Raw genomic sequence first — 18308 nt, forward strand, 5'->3', positions numbered from 1 at the left:
GCCTTTTAATTACACTTGGCACTGACCTGACATTATATAGTAGGTAGTTTCTGCCAAGCAATCTCAGGCACTAGGAGAGTTAATGATTTCCCCCCCTCACCCAGTTTTTTATTGATATATTACTTTGAAGGATAACTTTCCTGACAGTACATGAGTGTTTTGTAATCAGGTTTAACATTATTTGCTTGTACTCCATTGAGGATCAATATATGTCAGATTTACTGTATTAAAATGAAACCTTGGCATTTTGACATTATGTTTTGTTTTTTCATTATAACATGTATTATATTGATCATATATTTTAACTCATTTAAGGCCTCTGTTGTGGAAAACAGCTTCTCGATCGTACTACTGACCTTGATGGTGACCTCTGTGCTCTCCGTAGGCTTATCAGACACAGACTGCATAAGAGATTCCTCAGTGAACCTGGTGTAAGCCTCATGGACCACCTGCAGACCCGTTCACACACACACATAGACACGCAAACAAACACACACACACACACACACACACACACACAGAAGACATGTCAAAATATGGCTATAAAAAATGCACTTTTGCTCACAATTAGTCATCAAAAATACACAGACACTGGTAGAAAGGATAAAGACACACACTAGGCACATGTAACTGCACAGGAAGCTCTTAAATACACATGTAAGATACTGAAGAGGACACGTGTGACATGAATGAGAGACATGTGGGGGGGGGGGGGGGTTATTTGTGTCACGGTGGTCTCACGGAGGTTGAGAGGAAACAGAGCCGAAAAGGGCTGTAGTCTTTCAAAAAAATGTTGGTTCTCCTTTGAGGCGCGGGAAAGACAGCATAAGGGAAGAAAAATGATAAATTGAGGAGAAGAAGAAGCGAAACGAGAGGGGGATAGAGGCAGGTTCGAGAGAATGAGGGTGAGAGAAGAAGTGAGGTAACTAGGGAGAGAGACGAGAAAAAGAAAGACAGAGTGAAACATTTTTTTGTGAAATTGTCATGTTTGTCGTTTAGTGATGAGAGCATAGACACCGAATCCTACTGTGTGCTCAGCAGCAGATCATTCACTCTGGTGCCCCAACACTTAAGCATAACACATTTTGTGATGCATAAAAGCAGCTCTACAATAAATAAGTTGACTTACAAGGTATTTAAAAATTATAGACAGCTTAATATCTCTTTTTTGTAGGGGGTAAAATTGACAAAATATAATACAAAACATAATGTTCTGTTGTGAACTGCAGGAATCACAGATAATTGGAGATATATATTGGTATTTAATCTTTAAAATCCATCTACCACCACAAAAATACTCATCAAAGGCTTCCTGCTGCCTACAGTTTGCATATTAGAGATAACGCACTAAAAGAGAAAGTAAAAGTAAGAACACAGTCTTTGCAACAAAAACAAATAATAATGAGTTTGCATGAGGCACTACAGTGGATCATCTCTTGGTCAGGGAGAGAGGTGAGGGATAGAAGGAGTGATAAGTGAGAAAGAAAGAGGGAAAGTGAGAGGAAGAGAAGGTGGCAAGACAAGTGTGAGCGAAGCGACACAAGTGGCAATTGAGTGACAGGGAGTGTTAGAAAGATAAGTGCCAAAAAGTGAGACACGAGGGATTTAAAAGTGAGAGAATGAGAGAGGTAGAGTGAAAGTAAGATAGGAGGAAGTGAATGAGTAAGATGAGAAAAACAGTGAGGCAGAGAGAGACGGAGTCAGATGGAGAGGTGTGATTGACTCGAGCTTCATGTTGGTCTCTCGGGTTAAGTCCCGAGAGGCCGCTGACATCCTCTCACACATGTTTTCTGTGTTCTCAGACCTACGAGGAAATCCATAACACATCAGAAGCGACCGGCATCAAGGGCAACTGCTGTCATCTCAACCTCCACTGTCAATACACAAACACACATACGCACACATTAAGCTCCCGTACGCACATGACATGTAAGATATACACACATTATAAGTATTTACATATATACATATTGCTGCATAAGCATATACAGAAACGTACAGTGATACACAAACCCGAACAATACTGACAAACACACAGACACATACAGAGAGTGAGAGACATTAGTGTGGGGGGTTATGTCCTGCAGTTTAAACATTTACTCAATATTGCTCCTTAGTCATTAAAAATTTGATTCTTATCTATAATGACTGTTCTTCTGGTAGTTTTACTATAAAGTAAAAGAGTTACCAGTTGAATGATTTAAAGGACCAGTGTGTGGGATTTAGTGGCATCTAGTGGTGAGGCTGCAGATTGCAATGAACTGAATACACCCCCATCCCCTTCCACCATAGGAGAACCTACGGTGGCCATGAAACATGAAAACATGAACATGAAAAATGCAAAAGGTCCTCTCTAGAGCCAGTGTGCTTGGTTTGTCCGTTCTGGGCTACTGTAGAAACATGGCGATGCAACATGGCGTCCTCCGTGGAAGAGGACCTGCTCCCTCTGTAGATATAAAGGGCTCATTCTAAGGTAATGAAAACACAACTATTCTTATTTTCATGTGATTATACACTGATTAAAACATAGTTATGAATATTATATTCCATTTCTGCGAAGTCCGTTCCACTAGATGCCACTAAATTTTTCACACTGGACCTTTAACTTTTACTGGTCATGTTTTGTTTTTAGTAGTAACTATTAAAGGGGACGTATCATGCACATTTCCAGGTCGATATTTATATTCTGCAGCTCTACTGGTTATCATTTACAGTAGAGCCTAAATCATGGAGGCTACATAAACAAATAATAGTAGAAGGATTTCACTTCTTTTTCTTGTTCTTTACTCAAATATAAACTTCTCAAATACATCTGTACATGTTCGAGCCCCAATCTGATCTGAAATATGTGAGTGGACAACACCAACAACCGGTGGAACAACTTTAACAACAAAGACTAGGGAACGGACAGCCGATTGTGGGCATGTGCAATCAATCTGACATCATCACGAGGAGGAAGTAGTGAGAACATTGTAAACAAAGGACGTGGGCAGGGTGAAGCCCTGGTTTTTGACTTGCAGGGAGCATTTTTACATACTTTCACCTAAAGTTTTGGACCTTTGACCATGTTTAACATCCAACATCTTAACAGTATAAAAATAGCAGAAAAATCACAAAAAGCATGATAGGTCCCCTTTAAGAAGCACTAGTACTTATAAAATGTTACTCAAATCTTATTTTTATGTGTGTGTGTTGTGATAAATCCAAAAGTACTGATAACTTGGCATTGAAACGCTACCAGTCACTATTTCTTTGCTACTAGTACTAGTGAAATAGTGACAAGATTTTTTTTTTAAAAATCATTAAAGAAGCTACTTGTGAGTAACTCAGAAGCATTAACCGACTGTAAACAAGTCAGTTAGTAATATGTACGTGCTTATTAAATGGTTGCAAGCAAGAAAATTCACTAGCCAAATGTATGACTAGTGCTTAAAAAAAACTCACTTATATAAAATTAACAACAAGTAGCTGGAAAAATAGTAATTAATCATTAAAATTAGTAATAGTGTCTAATTTTTGGTGACCTGTGATATTTGGAAGTAAATATAAAAACTGCATGCCATAGGGGGAGTGTGTCTCTATCATGTCACATGTTAATCTATTGCTTTGGATCACTTGAAAACTACAATATGAACACAGAACATAACATCTAATGCAAACAAACACAGACAAACGGTAAAACACTGACACAGCACACACACACACACTTTGTGGACAAGTAGTCGATTGTGCAGTGATTCTCTAGAAATCGGCTCAAATAAATCAAGATCATGAAAGGTTTACTCATGAAGGCTAATCAATAACGCCCTTACCACATATATTACACACAGAATCAAAATACACACACACAAAGCCAGCACTAATACTCACACATACACATAGGATATTTACCTTGTAGACCGTCACAAATAAAACACTGAAGTAAAAAAAATATGTGCATGTGTGTGCGCTTTTAGCTAGCTGAATCACTTAATACTGTATGTAAATTACAGCAGTGAAGCTATGTTGTCTGCAGTTATCAACTAAATTGTTTATGAGTAACTGCAGTGCTGGTCTGGTTTGAGTTGTTTATCAGCAAGAAAAGAAAGAGAGGAAGTAGAGAGCGGAGGAAAGGGTGGCATAAATATTTCACAAATGAAAGGAAAAGTCACACACATGATGTTAGCGTCACTTTCTCCAATACCATCGCTCAGCTGCAGTTACACACACCAATGAAGAAGATATATAAACCATTTCAACAGGTCATTTAGTCTCTATAATGAATTTCCAAAATCAAATCTTCTTAAATCAAGTGAAAAAGAAGTGGCCTCATTTTTCTGGTCTGGAAAGGATCCAAGAAACAGTTCTCAGCCATCAGCTGAAATGTTCCACTTGTTTTAAGAAATGTAAGACTTTAGAAGTAAATGTAGGATTAAATGACTTGTTAAAATGGATGTTCCTGCAGTGTGCACCCTGACCTGGGTCAAAACTGTACCTATAATCCCATAAGACAGATCAACTGACCTACAATTGGCCTCCTTTTTCTTTTCCCTGAGCTTTAACATTGCTATTGATCTTTATTTCAAGGAAGAAAGCAAACCGGTTTTCTTTTAAAAAGGTCCATACTGGTGTTTTTGCATGTTTTAGCCCCTTAACTGCAAAACAGACTACTGCCAATCATTTTCAAAGCATACCATATGTTTTTAGACAGATTGTTTTATGTGGCACTGTAGAAAAATTTGGAGCTATTTGATCCTAAACCACATAATACAAAAAATAACTAATATGTACTTAAAATTTTACATAAAAAATGGATACTCAAGCAAAGCTCAGTCAGCTCAGTCTGTCAGGATCCCGGAGGCAGTTTGTCCCAAGTCGTGGTGCCAAATCGACTTAAGGTAATTCATTGACTTTTTGTCAAATTAGGCCTTCGATCAACTTCTGCTTGTTCATTAAGATTGATAGCAGTTTCTCCTCAGTGTCCAGGATTTATTTAGTGTGCCTGTGCTCAATTTTTTAAATTGCTTTCATCCATTCAAAAGCAACGCAATTTACAAAATACTGAACACACATTTCTGAAACTGTCACCAATGATCTTGGTTGATCAAAGAACTTATTTGCAACAAAAGCAGTAGATTTCTCTAGACATGAAGAGAGAGCAGAAACAAAGAGGCCAGAACACAGTTCTCTCACCAAGAAGAGGCTCCGTTTGAGGCTCCTTAAAGTAAGAGGGAGAAACAGTGCAACGCAAAGGCGTTAGCTGGGCCGCCAAGGACAGACATCCAGCTCTGAGCACATAAAGGCCTCTGTTCCACTGTGAGCATTTTAATTTTTACTCGACACTTGATACTCAACCGTGATGCACATCATTAAAACATGATTACAACTTACTTTCATACAAAACATACCACGCATCACTGAACAAGAGTAGGAGTAGGAATAAAAGATGAATGGAAATTAAAATTAATGGTAGCTTAAAAATACCCCACCTACCTACATTTATATTACAAAGCCAGCTGTGTGTTATCTTTTTTTTTTTTTTTTTTTGGCTTTGTTGTGCTATGCCAGTGCACTGAGTAGAAATACCCACCCAAATGTGATGCAAACTCAAAATGACAACTCTAAAAATAAGGACCGCAGACCTTTTTCACAGCAGACGTTTTGAGTTGTCATAGCAGGAAAAGCACAAGTGTTTCTAATAAACATGATATTCAGGTGTCCCAGTAAACCATGACAGTGTGACAGCACCAGGACCCCGAAACCGAAACATCTAAATGGAATTCAGTCGTCATTAATTTGATTATTTACACCTGTGCTTTCCCTAATGTGACACGTCAAAACGTTTTCTGTCGTTTATCATGTAGCAGTGCTAGCTGTGCTGCACAAATACCTGAACGTGTGTCTATAAAGCATGACGTGTAAACTCTGAATGTAAGGTGACATTGCAAACACACAGTGACAGAGAAAAAGAGAGAACAGAGACAAACATAAGTAATATCGATTTGACATCACAGACAAATACAAAGAATTGATCAGTATCAGTCTATAGCGAGTGCAGAGTAAGAAGGTGCAATTAGATAAATGAGTGACTGATATGTGGAGCAACTTTACAAACACAGCTGGATTAACTTAACACATTTAGACCAGTTCTGATCTAAAACCTAGAACATTTATAATTCTCCCATCTCAAAACAACTGTGAACTCAATTAAGACATTAATATTCTAAGTGAGTAATATGACATATTGACTAAACGCTTGGTATGATCTAATGATCTCTGCGAAATAATCAGTCTCTGCTGCGTTTGCTGAGTTGTTTACAATGAGTGAGTCATCCGTCTGCAGTGGATGTTTAATTGGTCCATAAATTTACTGCGGAGGATGAGTTGACTGTCAGTTATTTCAAATGATCCAATGATTCAGTCGATCTTTCATTTTTTGAGTTATTGAAACGTCATGTAGTTTTAATTTAAGGGTTCTGTTCTAAAATAAGTAAAACAGTCCCACTGATATTAAAAAAGATATTTGATAGCAGAATTAAAACAGAATTACGACAAAATCTTGAATTTTGATTATCTTTGGTGATAAGTCGGACTGGACCTGCTATATTTCAGATACATTAAATATTGTGGACATTATATTGTGGCTTATACAAGAAATCAGCATGTTTTATTGAGCACTTATACAACTGATCTGGATATTTCTTATACCTTTTAGTCCTCATATTAGACTATTATCCCTCCGTAGCGCAATCGGTTTCTGAGCCTGGTGTTTAGGTGTTTTTAATGGATAAGTCGTCTGTTTATAATGAGTTTTTAAATGGTCCATAAATTCAGTTAGTTAACAAATAGCCTACTGGGAATGCTGGGGAGAGGACAGGTTAACTGTCAACTCCTCTAAATCATCCAATCAGTCAGTTAATCAGCCAGTATCGAGCAGGTGGATATAAGGAGAGCAAAGATTGCACGAGGCCTATTGGAAAACAATCAAACGTTTTAAGCTTTGAAAGCCTTCAGAATTAATTCATGATTGAAGAGTTTTAGTCAAAATTGACACTTAAGCATGATAGCATGATAATGACGGCACCTCGAAAGGCTTTTTCAAACTAATTCTGTGAATAATTTTAAAAAGACACTGGATCTAAAACATTACAATAAAACATACGATTATGGAAACTAACAGTTGTATGTTTTTAGGATATTTGGTGGATGCTGACTGTGACAACACAGCGTACTCTATGTTCTATAAACATTTAGTGTTCAAAAATCAAGTAATGTTTTTTTTTTTTTTTTTTACCAGAAAGGATAAAAAGCATTTTCATTTACCAACTTATTATTAGTTTCCTGTGCAAACACACTGCAATTACAGGAGCTGGTACCAAAATAATCTAATGTCATCCTAGAGGTCGAAGACATTGACTGTGTAATGCTCGGCTCACGTCCGGCTATTTACATTTGTTGCATGTCATCCTCTTCTCTTTCTGCCTCCTCATTTCCAGTCAGCTCTCCGCTGTGTAATGATAAAGCCTTGAAAATAGCACCTCTTGCTGCCAGGCTGGAGGTTGCATCTTGTGCTTACACTTATTTAAAAATGAAGACTGTAACATTTTAGAATGAGAAAATGTGTCAAAATGGCTCTATGTGGCCTCCACATTTGTGGACTTATATAAAATATGGTTTCTACCTTGATCTTTTACAAATATAAACTAATATTTAAACAAATTTGCAGGCAACAGGGTAACTAATAAGAATCTTTTGATTGGCAGCAGTTACTTTGACATGGAATAAATCTATTTCCTCTTTTGTTTGACATTCACACTACTACTTTGGGTTTTGGTTGCTGCTCTTATCTCAAGTGATTTACATTGACTTAAGCAGGAGGATAAGCTGAAATGTTTAGTTCACTAACAGTAGCTCCTGATCATGACTAGTTCACAAACAGCAGATATGACAGACATTCTCGCGTTTCTGGAGGGTTCATGTACGATGAACATGAAAAAAAGGGACCCAGAGAGCAGCACTAGAAATATTATTTTTCCCTCAGTCATCGTCAGCCATGTTTATTTTTTTCTAATTTGGCTGTGACTGCATTAGCCAGATCCAGAACTGTAGGGGAGCTAGTTGACCAGCTGACCATCCTGACTCCCACAGCAGGAACAGAACCCTCCTCCACCTTTTCATCCCTTCCACACACACAAACACACACCTCAGTCTTACCACATGACAAGTATTAAATTTGCTTAATGCGCACTGTTCCATAAGAACGCTGTCACCACAGGAGCCCTACTGTATTCCTCAATGAAGAGTGATAGTAATGCGGTAGGTATGTGTTACCTGTCTGAAAGCCTCGCCTTCTCCCTTGCCGGCCTGCTGAGCAATGAGCATGAGTTTCTTGTTCTTCTCGTTTCTTTTATGTACTTTATACAGACAGGACAGCAGGCACACCAGCAGCATGAAGGCGATCAGGCCCAGCATGGAGAGGATGGCTACAGTCAGGGCAGGCAGCTTATAAGCTAAGAGCGAGATGAGGACAGGAGAGCAAAAAGAACCAGAGAGAGAAATAATAAGGCTTTTGAGACTGCAGCTATGTCAATTCAAACTGGGGAAGGCCTCTATTAGGCATATGCCGCCTTTGCTGTCTAGCTACTCATTTTCCATCTCTGCCTTTTGTATTGAAAAATGAATCTTGTTTTAATTAGCATGTTAACTTGCACACAAATACTGATTGTTGTCTAGGTAAAGATAGAAAGGTAGATAAACGTATTAATCATAGTTTTTTTTGTCTGAATGCATTATTTCAATGCCTATATATGGTCTCCTTTCCTCTTTAGCTGTGCAGGTACAGGTAGAAAGTGATCTGTGACACACTGTTACCATATCAGCTTCATTATCAATATTTATGACCATCTTTCACACAAAAGTTAAGTGACTAAGTTCACATAGCTCCATAAAAGAGGTAAATCATAAAAGCAATTTATCTCCATCTCTTCCTGTGGGTAAAATCAATAGTAACTCATGTTTCTGACCTTTGTCCACTGATACTCTTACTTGCTTGAGAAAAGTTCTGAATATTTGCCCATATGCTTTAGTTACTGTACACAGAGAATGATTCACCATGACTTTGAATTGCTTGACTCTGACTAGCATGATGCTATAGCAATGATGTAAACTCTTTCAATAAACATGATCAACAGTTGATTGGAGGCTCTTTCAGATACTCAAAGATAATATAAATGACAAAAAAGTCATAACAATTTATGTTTGTTCAGTAGAACAAGTGATTTGTGTAGCCTAGGTAGGTTGCTAGGCTACAGATGTGAAAGATAATGGTCAATATCAGGTGGTATAGACACTCATGAGTCTCTTACCTTCTACCTCTATGTAGACATGAGCCACAGGAAACCCAGCCAGGTCTGATACTTTGAAGACACCAGTGTCAGCAACGTGGACCTTCTTCATGATGAGCTCGGACCCCTCCACTGTCAGCCTGCCCTCCAGCAGAGGGTCCAGTGGTGTCATCAGAACCCCCTGGTCTACGATGACCCGGTCCTGATTGTCTGATTTGGGCCTGTAGACAACGTTGACATTGGAATGGTGCAGGTAGAGTTTAATCTTCAAGTTTTCTCCATGGGAGAGGTGCATGAAGATCTGGTGCTCTGTGAAGAACCAAATGGAGAAATATGTATGTGAATAGATAGTAATACATATTAGCTTGTCTGGAGAAAGTTGTATGATTCCCCTTTTTTTTTTTTTTACCTTTTTTCATTTTGAAACCCTGATTTCTCAGTGTAGCAAAAACATTCTTCCTTTCTTTAACTGTGAAAGTAAAAAGCTAATAGCTGAAGATGCTAGCAGTTAATTGTATAAACATCTAGAGAAATGCACAAACAAATGAAATGCCATTTGGTACAGAAATTGATGTTCCCCTCAGGATGAATTTTAATAACTTCGTGATCCCCTGACTTTTCATCTAGCACCATTACCAGGTCAAAATTCAGGTCAGTGACCAAATACCTGCAAAACTACTTCCCATCTGCTTCAACTACACTTTATGGTTAGCGCTAATTAGCTAAGTGAGCATGCTGTCACACTAAACCAAGATGGTGAACATAGTAAACATTACCTGCTAAACATCAGCATGTTCTCATTGTGAGCATGTAAGCATTTTGATTTTACCATTAAGTTGGCAGGTTTTTCAACAGCTATACATACTTTTGATGTGGTAACCAGGCAAGTGTTCTTTTTTAGCATAAGAAAGCCATTTAAATCTGTTTTTGATATATTTTTATCTACATCTTATTCTTTACTGCTGCAATGGCCCAATATTATTGCAGGCAACTTTAACTTCATTTTGAGTCGATAAAACAAAAACTTTTTGGAGATCAAGGCATTAAGTTTATTCTTAAAGTATTTTTGCAAGACACAAGAGTGAAATAATGCAGACAATGCAATGTGAGAAGAAAATAGAAACTGCACAAAAACCCCAACAGTGGTTTAACATGAAGGCAAAGTCATACTTAATGGAGTATATATATACATATAGGGTTATATCAAAGACCTGGCTCAGCAATTTAGACAAATTTACGCAAGTACCACACACACATCTACACTACACTTAAAATCAGACACATTCACACATAAAACCAGCATGTATGTCCAAACCGGACTGATGGATGGATCAATCAACGAAACCTGGGAGGATACAGCAAAGCACAAATCTCTCTTCACCTCTGATATTCAGACAGTTCCTCCTCCTGACTTTGCCCTCTCGGTCCAGCACTGTGAAGCTCCCCTCATCTGCCATCCTGACAGCGTGCAGTGTCACCCGTTTCTCTGAAACGCTAAGACGTCCCACATATTCCTCTGCTGTCACCGCCGTCTGGTTGTACAGCACCACGGCTGGAGGCTCTGTAGCATGCTGTATGTCAGACTGATTGGTCTGCTGGACGAGACTGGGCCTTAACGTGGTAAATAAAAAAATAGAATTGAATTGATATTACCCAAATTAAAATATAATCAATCAGTTCCAAACTAACAACCCAATCAGTGATGTCTCAGCAGTTGTTTTGCCTTTAACTGCTGATTGAGAACACCTGTTGTGACATCGCTGATTGTGGTGTGGTTGATTACATTTAACCGAATCACTTTTGATTCCTTGCTTGTCGCACTTTCGCCGACTGTACCTGAACTCCAGGGTGATCGGGCCTTCAACGTGGTTGAGGTGAATGTAGTAGGGGTCTCCATACTTGACCACCTGCTCCACAGCACAGTCTAATCATAAAAGGGAGAGGAAATAAAGGTAAAAGCAGGATCTTTGAGACAGAGGCTATAACATTGTCTTGGTGTTTTGAAAATCATTGTGAACAAAACAGCTCTGTTCTTTATTGAGCAGAGTTCCCCCCCAGACAAGTATTAAGACAAATAATATATTTGACACAATAATGTATGTCTGACTTGTTCTTTTCACACAAAAAAAGTATAATTACTACTTCAAAATCCCTAAAATGGCATCCTTACACCTTCTCCCTAATCTATGAATATGCAAATATTCAAATATTTCATTTCAGTAATTTAACTGCTGGACACAAAATGTCTCCTACTTCACTGTGAAGTCCATTCAAGTGTATGTGCACTGTCTCCACATAACACTTGTGTAAGTTGAATACTAGACCAGAATTGGCTTCCAAACTAGTTGTGATGTCACAGATCATGCTCATAGACCCGCCCCCCAAAAAATCTGATTTTCAATGAGCACAGAAAAAAGAGATTATTGCCATTGTTCATATAGTACACTTAAAAAAAATCCAAAATGATGATAAAATAGATGTGTAATTCATTCCACAGTTGTGTTGCGAGACTGTACAGAATGTGTTGTGTGTCTCCATCGGCAACATCAACTTGTGCATCTTGTTTATCTCCCTCTGAACGTCAGAGATGTAATTCTATTCACCAACAAGTAACCAACAGCTCCGAGTCGGACTTCGAGTTGGGAAACACTCTCCCTACCTCTGGATAAGAATGCGTACCTCTAACAACGAGGATGAGGTGCTTCTCTATGTTGGTGTTGTTGGTGTTCTTGATGATGTACATGCCCTCGTCCTCCTCCTGTACATCCTCCAGAACCAAGTGGCCCAGAGTATTGAGGCTGCCGCGTGGGTTCACCACTTGGCCCGCTTGTAGCAGAACCACGTTAGAGGACTTATTCATCCTGGATTTAAACACAACCTCTCCGACGTTGCCGGACGGGACGTCGATGTGAATGTCCTCACCGAAGAAGGCTGTCCTGTGTTCTTCTTTGACTGGAGGGACGATCCAAATGTTTTTAGGTTAAAAGAAAGCCTTCGTCTTCCCAAATATCCCCTCTGATTTGAACCAGTGAACCTCTCATCACTGCATATAATCTATTAATTCTCGAAAAACATTCCTGGTCATGCATTACAATCCAAACAAGCATGCTATTTTACCTTTCAAAGATGCTGACACAACTGTGAAAGAAAAAAATAGAGAGGTTATTTTAAAATGCATCTTTTTTTAGTTGCCTACTGATATGTGCAAAGATCTCTAAATAAGCCACGGTTCCTTTGTTCTTACTGCAAAACCAAACAACTTTTGAAATGTAAATGCCCTACATAATGACAGCTAAAAATAGACCAGATGTAAATACAAGCTGACGACTCATAAGAAAAGAAAGGAAAGCAAATAAGCGCAAATTAAATAGATCACACGATAAGTTACGTTTCTTTGGTGTGGTTTTCATAGAATCTCTGCTGATCATTCAGTTGAAACAAATTCGGTTTTGTAGGAGGTCTGTTTCAGCCATTCATTTATCCAACCCAATCCCAAGTGACTGATTACGTTTGTGCTTACCAGTGCAGAACAGGGCGCTAAGCACTGCAGCGCTGATTACTTTCATCTTGAAGAGTTGGTCTCTGAAAAAAAGAAACCCACACACCAAATAAAGATGTTTTTATAGCATAATTAAGTTTCTAAAAAAAAAAAGAGAGATATCTGCCATGTCTTTATGGCACTCACATGAAGATATTATAATTCATTTGACATGAGAATCTTTATGTTTAAAAAGGTAAACATCATCATTAAAGGAATTTGGTTTAAGTGCTTATTTGTAAAACACCTCTGTGAGGTAAATGTATGCCAGCTTCAATCTGGATCCTCAAGTCTAAGAGAAGTGTGCCCCCTCCTGCTCTGCACCAATAGCATTTCACAAATTAGCCCTTTCACAAGATAAGAAATAGCACTGCTTATGCTCCTTGACACAAACATCTACAGTGATGCTATAAAGTAAAATATCCTATTAGGCCAAGTTGTATAGATTAAGTGTCTTAGAGGGAGAGGGAAGCATCACTTTGTGCGTTGAGCCGAATAGCAGCTCTTCATGTCTCCTGCGGTGCGATGAGTGAATCGGCTCTCCGCTCACGACACATGACCACAAACCAGAGAGAGACATGAGGAAGGAAGAAGGGGGGAAGGATACTGCGCTGGACTAGATTAAGCGGTAGTAGCACAGATATAATGAGGTTAATTATATAAATTAAATTATAAGGATAATTAGATATATGGATAGAGGGAGAGACACGTAAAGAAACAACAAAAAAGAGAATTAGCAAAGAAAACAGCATTGCAAAACAAACTTTTCAAAGGACGCCAAGGCCGGGACAAGTCAGACTCAAGTAGCTCTGAACTAAGTGAGAAGGACGTTCAGATCCCCAAAACAACAACAGGACCACAACAAATGACCACTTGCCACAAGAATGGCATCTGCATGTAAAATTTCTGTATTTTATGTTTTCCAGTAGTCATTTTCCAAGTAGATAATTTTTGCTTTTCTCTGGCACAGAAGTTAAAGGATAGATTCACATTTTTAATGTTAATACAATACTCACATGCACATACGTGTTTTGAGAGAGTTGTTAGTTGCTGTAATCATTCACCACAGTCATTTTCTGTTTAAAATCACATACTGAAGTTCAGAGTTTACCTGGACAGTGCCATGTAGGTTGTAGGTTTGTTGTTCAGACAAAGCTCTGGTAATAAATATACATGATTGCCTTATTGGCTAATTGTAACAGCTGAAGCGTCATATTAGCTTTGGCGTATTAGCATTGTGAATTTTTTCCCCCATCTCTAACAGTGTAGTCATTATTAGGTAGGTGTCAGTTCAAGGCCAGTATGGAGATCAGGAGTGAACATATTGAACTCTTTCAACTTACAAAAGAGTTTTTTTTATGGACCTGAAAAAAAAAATCTCAAAATATCCTTTAAATAACTGCCAGTGGGTGTGTGAAAATAATAGCAGATGCTACGTTCTCTACTCACCCATCTGTTCTCTCTTAACATTGACAGGATCCATATTCTTCTACAGCACAACTCCACTGCATCGAAACTGCACCCACAATTAGGCTGACACATAGTGAACGACAAGCAATCCAAGTCATTTCCGACCTCACCGCATTCTCGACAACAACAGCGCTAATGGGATGGCTAACATTACTTCAAAAAACCAACATGTTGAGCAATTAAGGAAGGGAAGAAATGCTAAAGGGGTGATGGAGTAATGTAGATCTGCAGACTTACTGACCATCATAAGCCTGTAACAAGACCACAAGATCACTTTGAGCTTAGTATATGCTGTATTACAGATTCCCAGTTTGCAAAAAGTTAGAAAGTGTGAAGCGTGTTTCAGAGTTCTGCACCATATTGGGAATTATGAGTAATTTTCCTGTTTGTATTGACTGCACCATTAAGGAATATAGCAAATCGCTGCATCTTTAGACCCTATGAAAGAGAACAATAAAAAGCCATCGAGTTTCTGCCAGCTTCCTCAGATGAGGGATCAGAGCGCTATTCAAAAGAAAAAAAAAGAAAAGAAAAGAAGAAAGCCCATCTACTTTCCCTTCGCACGTCAACAAATGTAAAGTGACTTCAAAATGACGACCTAGCATTAAAGTGGGCAGAAAAATTGCTCAAGAGGCTCTTAGTCCTTTAGCCGAACACAGTAATCATAGCATATTTTCTAATCGGTGCCCTATGAAGCAAGATGAATGGTCACACTTTAATGTTCTACAGAGCCATTAGCTTATTGCACGTGTGAGCGCTTGTGCCGGCGTGCTGCGAGGGCACAAATCACAGGTTTGATTCATGGACGGAGAGAACTATACATCTGGCGAGAAAATGAAAGGTCGCTGTCGATTATATAAAGGTCATACCGTGTGTCATTCTCAAGGCGCGCACACGCACGCACATACATTCAAGAACTGACACATGAAAAATGTTTCCGATGACGTGCAGTCAAACGCAACACAAAGCGCTGGAAGAAGGCTAAATAAGGCCAACTAGAGGCCTTTTTCTCGCCCACTAGACGGATGACTCCTTGAAACCTCACAGCCCAAAAAGAAAAATCCTGCTGTGATAATGGAGGCCACTATGAATAAAACACAAAAACATTCTCAGAGACACATTTCTCAGACATATTTCAGACACAACCGGTTTGAGTTTGATGTATTTTGCCAGGCATTTATAGACATTATACAAGCTGCCTCAGGAGGGGGACGCTGTAATTAAAAGGTGAATTTTTATAAAGGATACTTTTACATCATGGAGTGTCCTGGACAAAAGCATCAGCTAAAGAACCTGAGACACAGACGTAACCGCTGTTCTTTAGCTGAAGGCGAGCTGTCCGTTTTAAAAGTCAGGCTCTCTATGGGGTCGCCGCTCTCCTGTCTCCCTTTGTGACCAATTAGATCAATCGAACAGCATGAGGCGCGGCATTTACTGTTGTGCGTGTGACACATCCAGCAGCCTCCTCGCGGTGAGAGGCACGGAGGGTTACATCTTTCAGGGTGATCTCATCAGCCTGACATCCATCCTGACTGACAGACTTAAGAGCCTTTTTTTTTTTCCCCCCTTCATCTCTCCCACACAAGTCGAGCGGGCGGTAGCATCACGCCTTCATCCTCCTCTAGTTACAGTATTGTCTCTCTGTCTCATCTTTCTGCTTCTCTCTTTCTCTTCCTTCCTGACTCTTCTTTTATCTCTTCTGAAACACTTCTGCCTCAAAATGCATTATTTTCCATTTTTCTCCACAATACTCTTTAATTATCCTTAACTGATACATTTAAGGTCAGTCAGAGTGATTCATTGGTTTGATGATATCCTGGACCACTGCAGCTCTCTCTACTATTGCTGCTTATTTCATTTAAAGTATAAGTGTCCTTTAATGTTAAAATTTTTTGTTGCAGTCTCCATGTGCTTACATATCCAAGATACTCAAGATACTAGCACCTTCAATCAAAAGATACCGACATGAGTGCAACCTTAAAAGTGGGTCCCTTCTCTGGACTGGCTTGCCCCCAGCACTTTCCTCTTCTACACCCCCTCCCACCCACCCCCACTCCCCTTCCTCCTCCTCCTCCTCCTCCTCACCCTGTACGCATCCAATAAAGCCAGGAGCAGCTGCTGGTGCAGCTAAGGGTGTGTCATGAATGGGGGTTGTCCCGTTACAGGGATTTCCAAGATGGAAGGATGGAGGACATAAGAGGGAGAGAATGAATGAAGAATGAAAGAGAGGTTGTGGTTGGATATAATCACCACAGTCAGACGCTCTTATGCTTGAGTCTGTGCATAATATCATTCATTTTTATGTCTGTGAATAAAGCCTTTCATCTCTCCCTCTCTTTATCTCTCTCTCTCTCTGTCTCTTGTGCTATTTTGTTTCCTCACAGATCACAGAGGAAGCCTCCAATCTGCAGGTTTAGCTGAAGATGAAGCAAAGATATGCGGCTGTTTCAAAACAAATGATATATCAGATGATAATTCCTCCATCTAACATCATAGTTTGGTGACTCATATGTTTTTCTTTTTATTTGACATCAGATTATCAGGAGGACTGTCCTCTCATTCCTCGCCGTAGTCATTCACACGACACACTGTAAATGACTCTTCAATGTGACAAACACTTAGTCAGCGGCTCTAATATGTGCAGTAGTCCCCAAGTGCATTGCGTAACTGGGATGGTCTAGAAAATACCTCTAGATTCAGACGGGTATATTCCGCACACAGGACATGATAATGCACCACAGTCTGGGGCAACAGACGCACAATTATTAGTGCACCATGTTTTAAAAACCACTTGGTGATTCGTGTACAAGCATCAGAGTGAGATTAATGTGTTAATCTTCACTGAGTCCAAGACAGCAGAAGAATTACTAGAGATTTTACAGAATGAACGTCAAATTGGCAGAAGAAATGAGGCCATTCGGTGCACAGATACCTGATTAAATAATGTCTCGTCTAAGCAAACGCTTGGATTCCTGCCTGAATACTCTGAATCTTATCGTTTCCCCCCAGGCAACAACAGAAAGTTTACCCGTTCTGTAACATGTCTGGGAACCGTTAATTGTTTTGTTCTTGTGTGAAGATGCCTGTAATTACTGCCATGCTGCGCGGCTCCGCTGCGTTGCTGTTGGTTACACGCCCTAAATCAGCCGTTTCTGTCGTACGGGACCGCTCAATACAAGCAAATACTCAAAACAGAGAAGGAAAAACTGCATAATTTAACCCATTACATCCCTGGTATAACGAAGTACTGCCAAAAAAAAGACCAATAGTTGTGATATGTAATCATAATTGGATGATGGTAATTACCTTTGTCAAGCCTTGAAGCCGAAAATCACTGGACAGGGAGGGGCTCAGGAGTGATGGTTTTCTGGATATCGCCTCTTTTTTTTTTCTTCTCTATTTCATAAATTTAGTCCAGCCCCTCACCCCCAACCCCCGACAACAACAGACTTCAATGGGATCGGGAGTTGATGGAGAGCTTCGGTTGATGTCGGGTTTGTGGACCAATAGAGATCGGCGATACTCGGGAAGCATCGGTAAACTCCGTCATATCTGGCTCGGAGCCACAAAGCAGCCTCTCCGCAGTTTAACCTCAGGTGACCGTTACACATGCACGATTTCTCAAACCTGATGTCCACTCATCTGCTCAAAAAAGGCCGCATGGGGATTCCTCCTCCAGCTTTTCACTCTTAGACGCCACGTTTGTGATGTTAAAAGATGAGTTCACAATTTTAAGTCTTAAAACAACAAACGAGCATTGAAACATGTTTTTCTTGCTGTAATGATTCCTCCTGTTCATACTGACCATTAGAAGAACCCTTCATAATGCACTTACAATGTAAGTGATGGAGGACAAAATCCAAACATGTATTTAAATGTTTATCTGAAGCTAATATGAAGCTTCAGTCGTTCAAATGAGCCAAATCAAGTAGATATCCTTCAACATTAGTCTTTTTAGGGTCAAAGTTCCTCTTTTT

At 39.4% G+C, this 18308-nt stretch overlaps 1 protein-coding gene across 2 annotated transcripts in view; it reads right to left on the reverse strand.

Moving 5' to 3' along the window:
• Positions 1-18308, reverse strand: part of LOC122970462 — a 28558-nt gene that overhangs the window by 9593 nt on the left and 657 nt on the right. Inside the window, exons 1-9 of one of the 2 annotated variants that reach the window (XM_044336610.1) lie at positions 17638-18089; positions 12844-12905; positions 12441-12461; positions 12003-12275; positions 11160-11247; positions 10705-10934; positions 9345-9632; positions 8311-8489; positions 357-449 (exon numbers count right to left, since the gene is read on the reverse strand). In XM_044336610.1, coding sequence (XP_044192545.1) covers positions 357-449; positions 8311-8489; positions 9345-9632; positions 10705-10934; positions 11160-11247; positions 12003-12275; positions 12441-12461; positions 12844-12889 — 1218 coding nt within the window. In that variant the 5' untranslated portion in view covers positions 12890-12905; positions 17638-18089. Of the gene's footprint in view, positions 1-356; positions 450-8310; positions 8490-9344; positions 9633-10704; positions 10935-11159; positions 11248-12002; positions 12276-12440; positions 12462-12843; positions 12906-17637; positions 18090-18308 lie in introns of those variants that run through there. The other variant, XM_044336609.1, reaches the window with a different exon arrangement.

Source organism: Thunnus albacares, chromosome 19 (assembly GCF_914725855.1).
Source record: "Thunnus albacares chromosome 19, fThuAlb1.1, whole genome shotgun sequence".
Classification (NCBI taxonomy): domain Eukaryota; kingdom Metazoa; phylum Chordata; class Actinopteri; order Scombriformes; family Scombridae; genus Thunnus; species Thunnus albacares.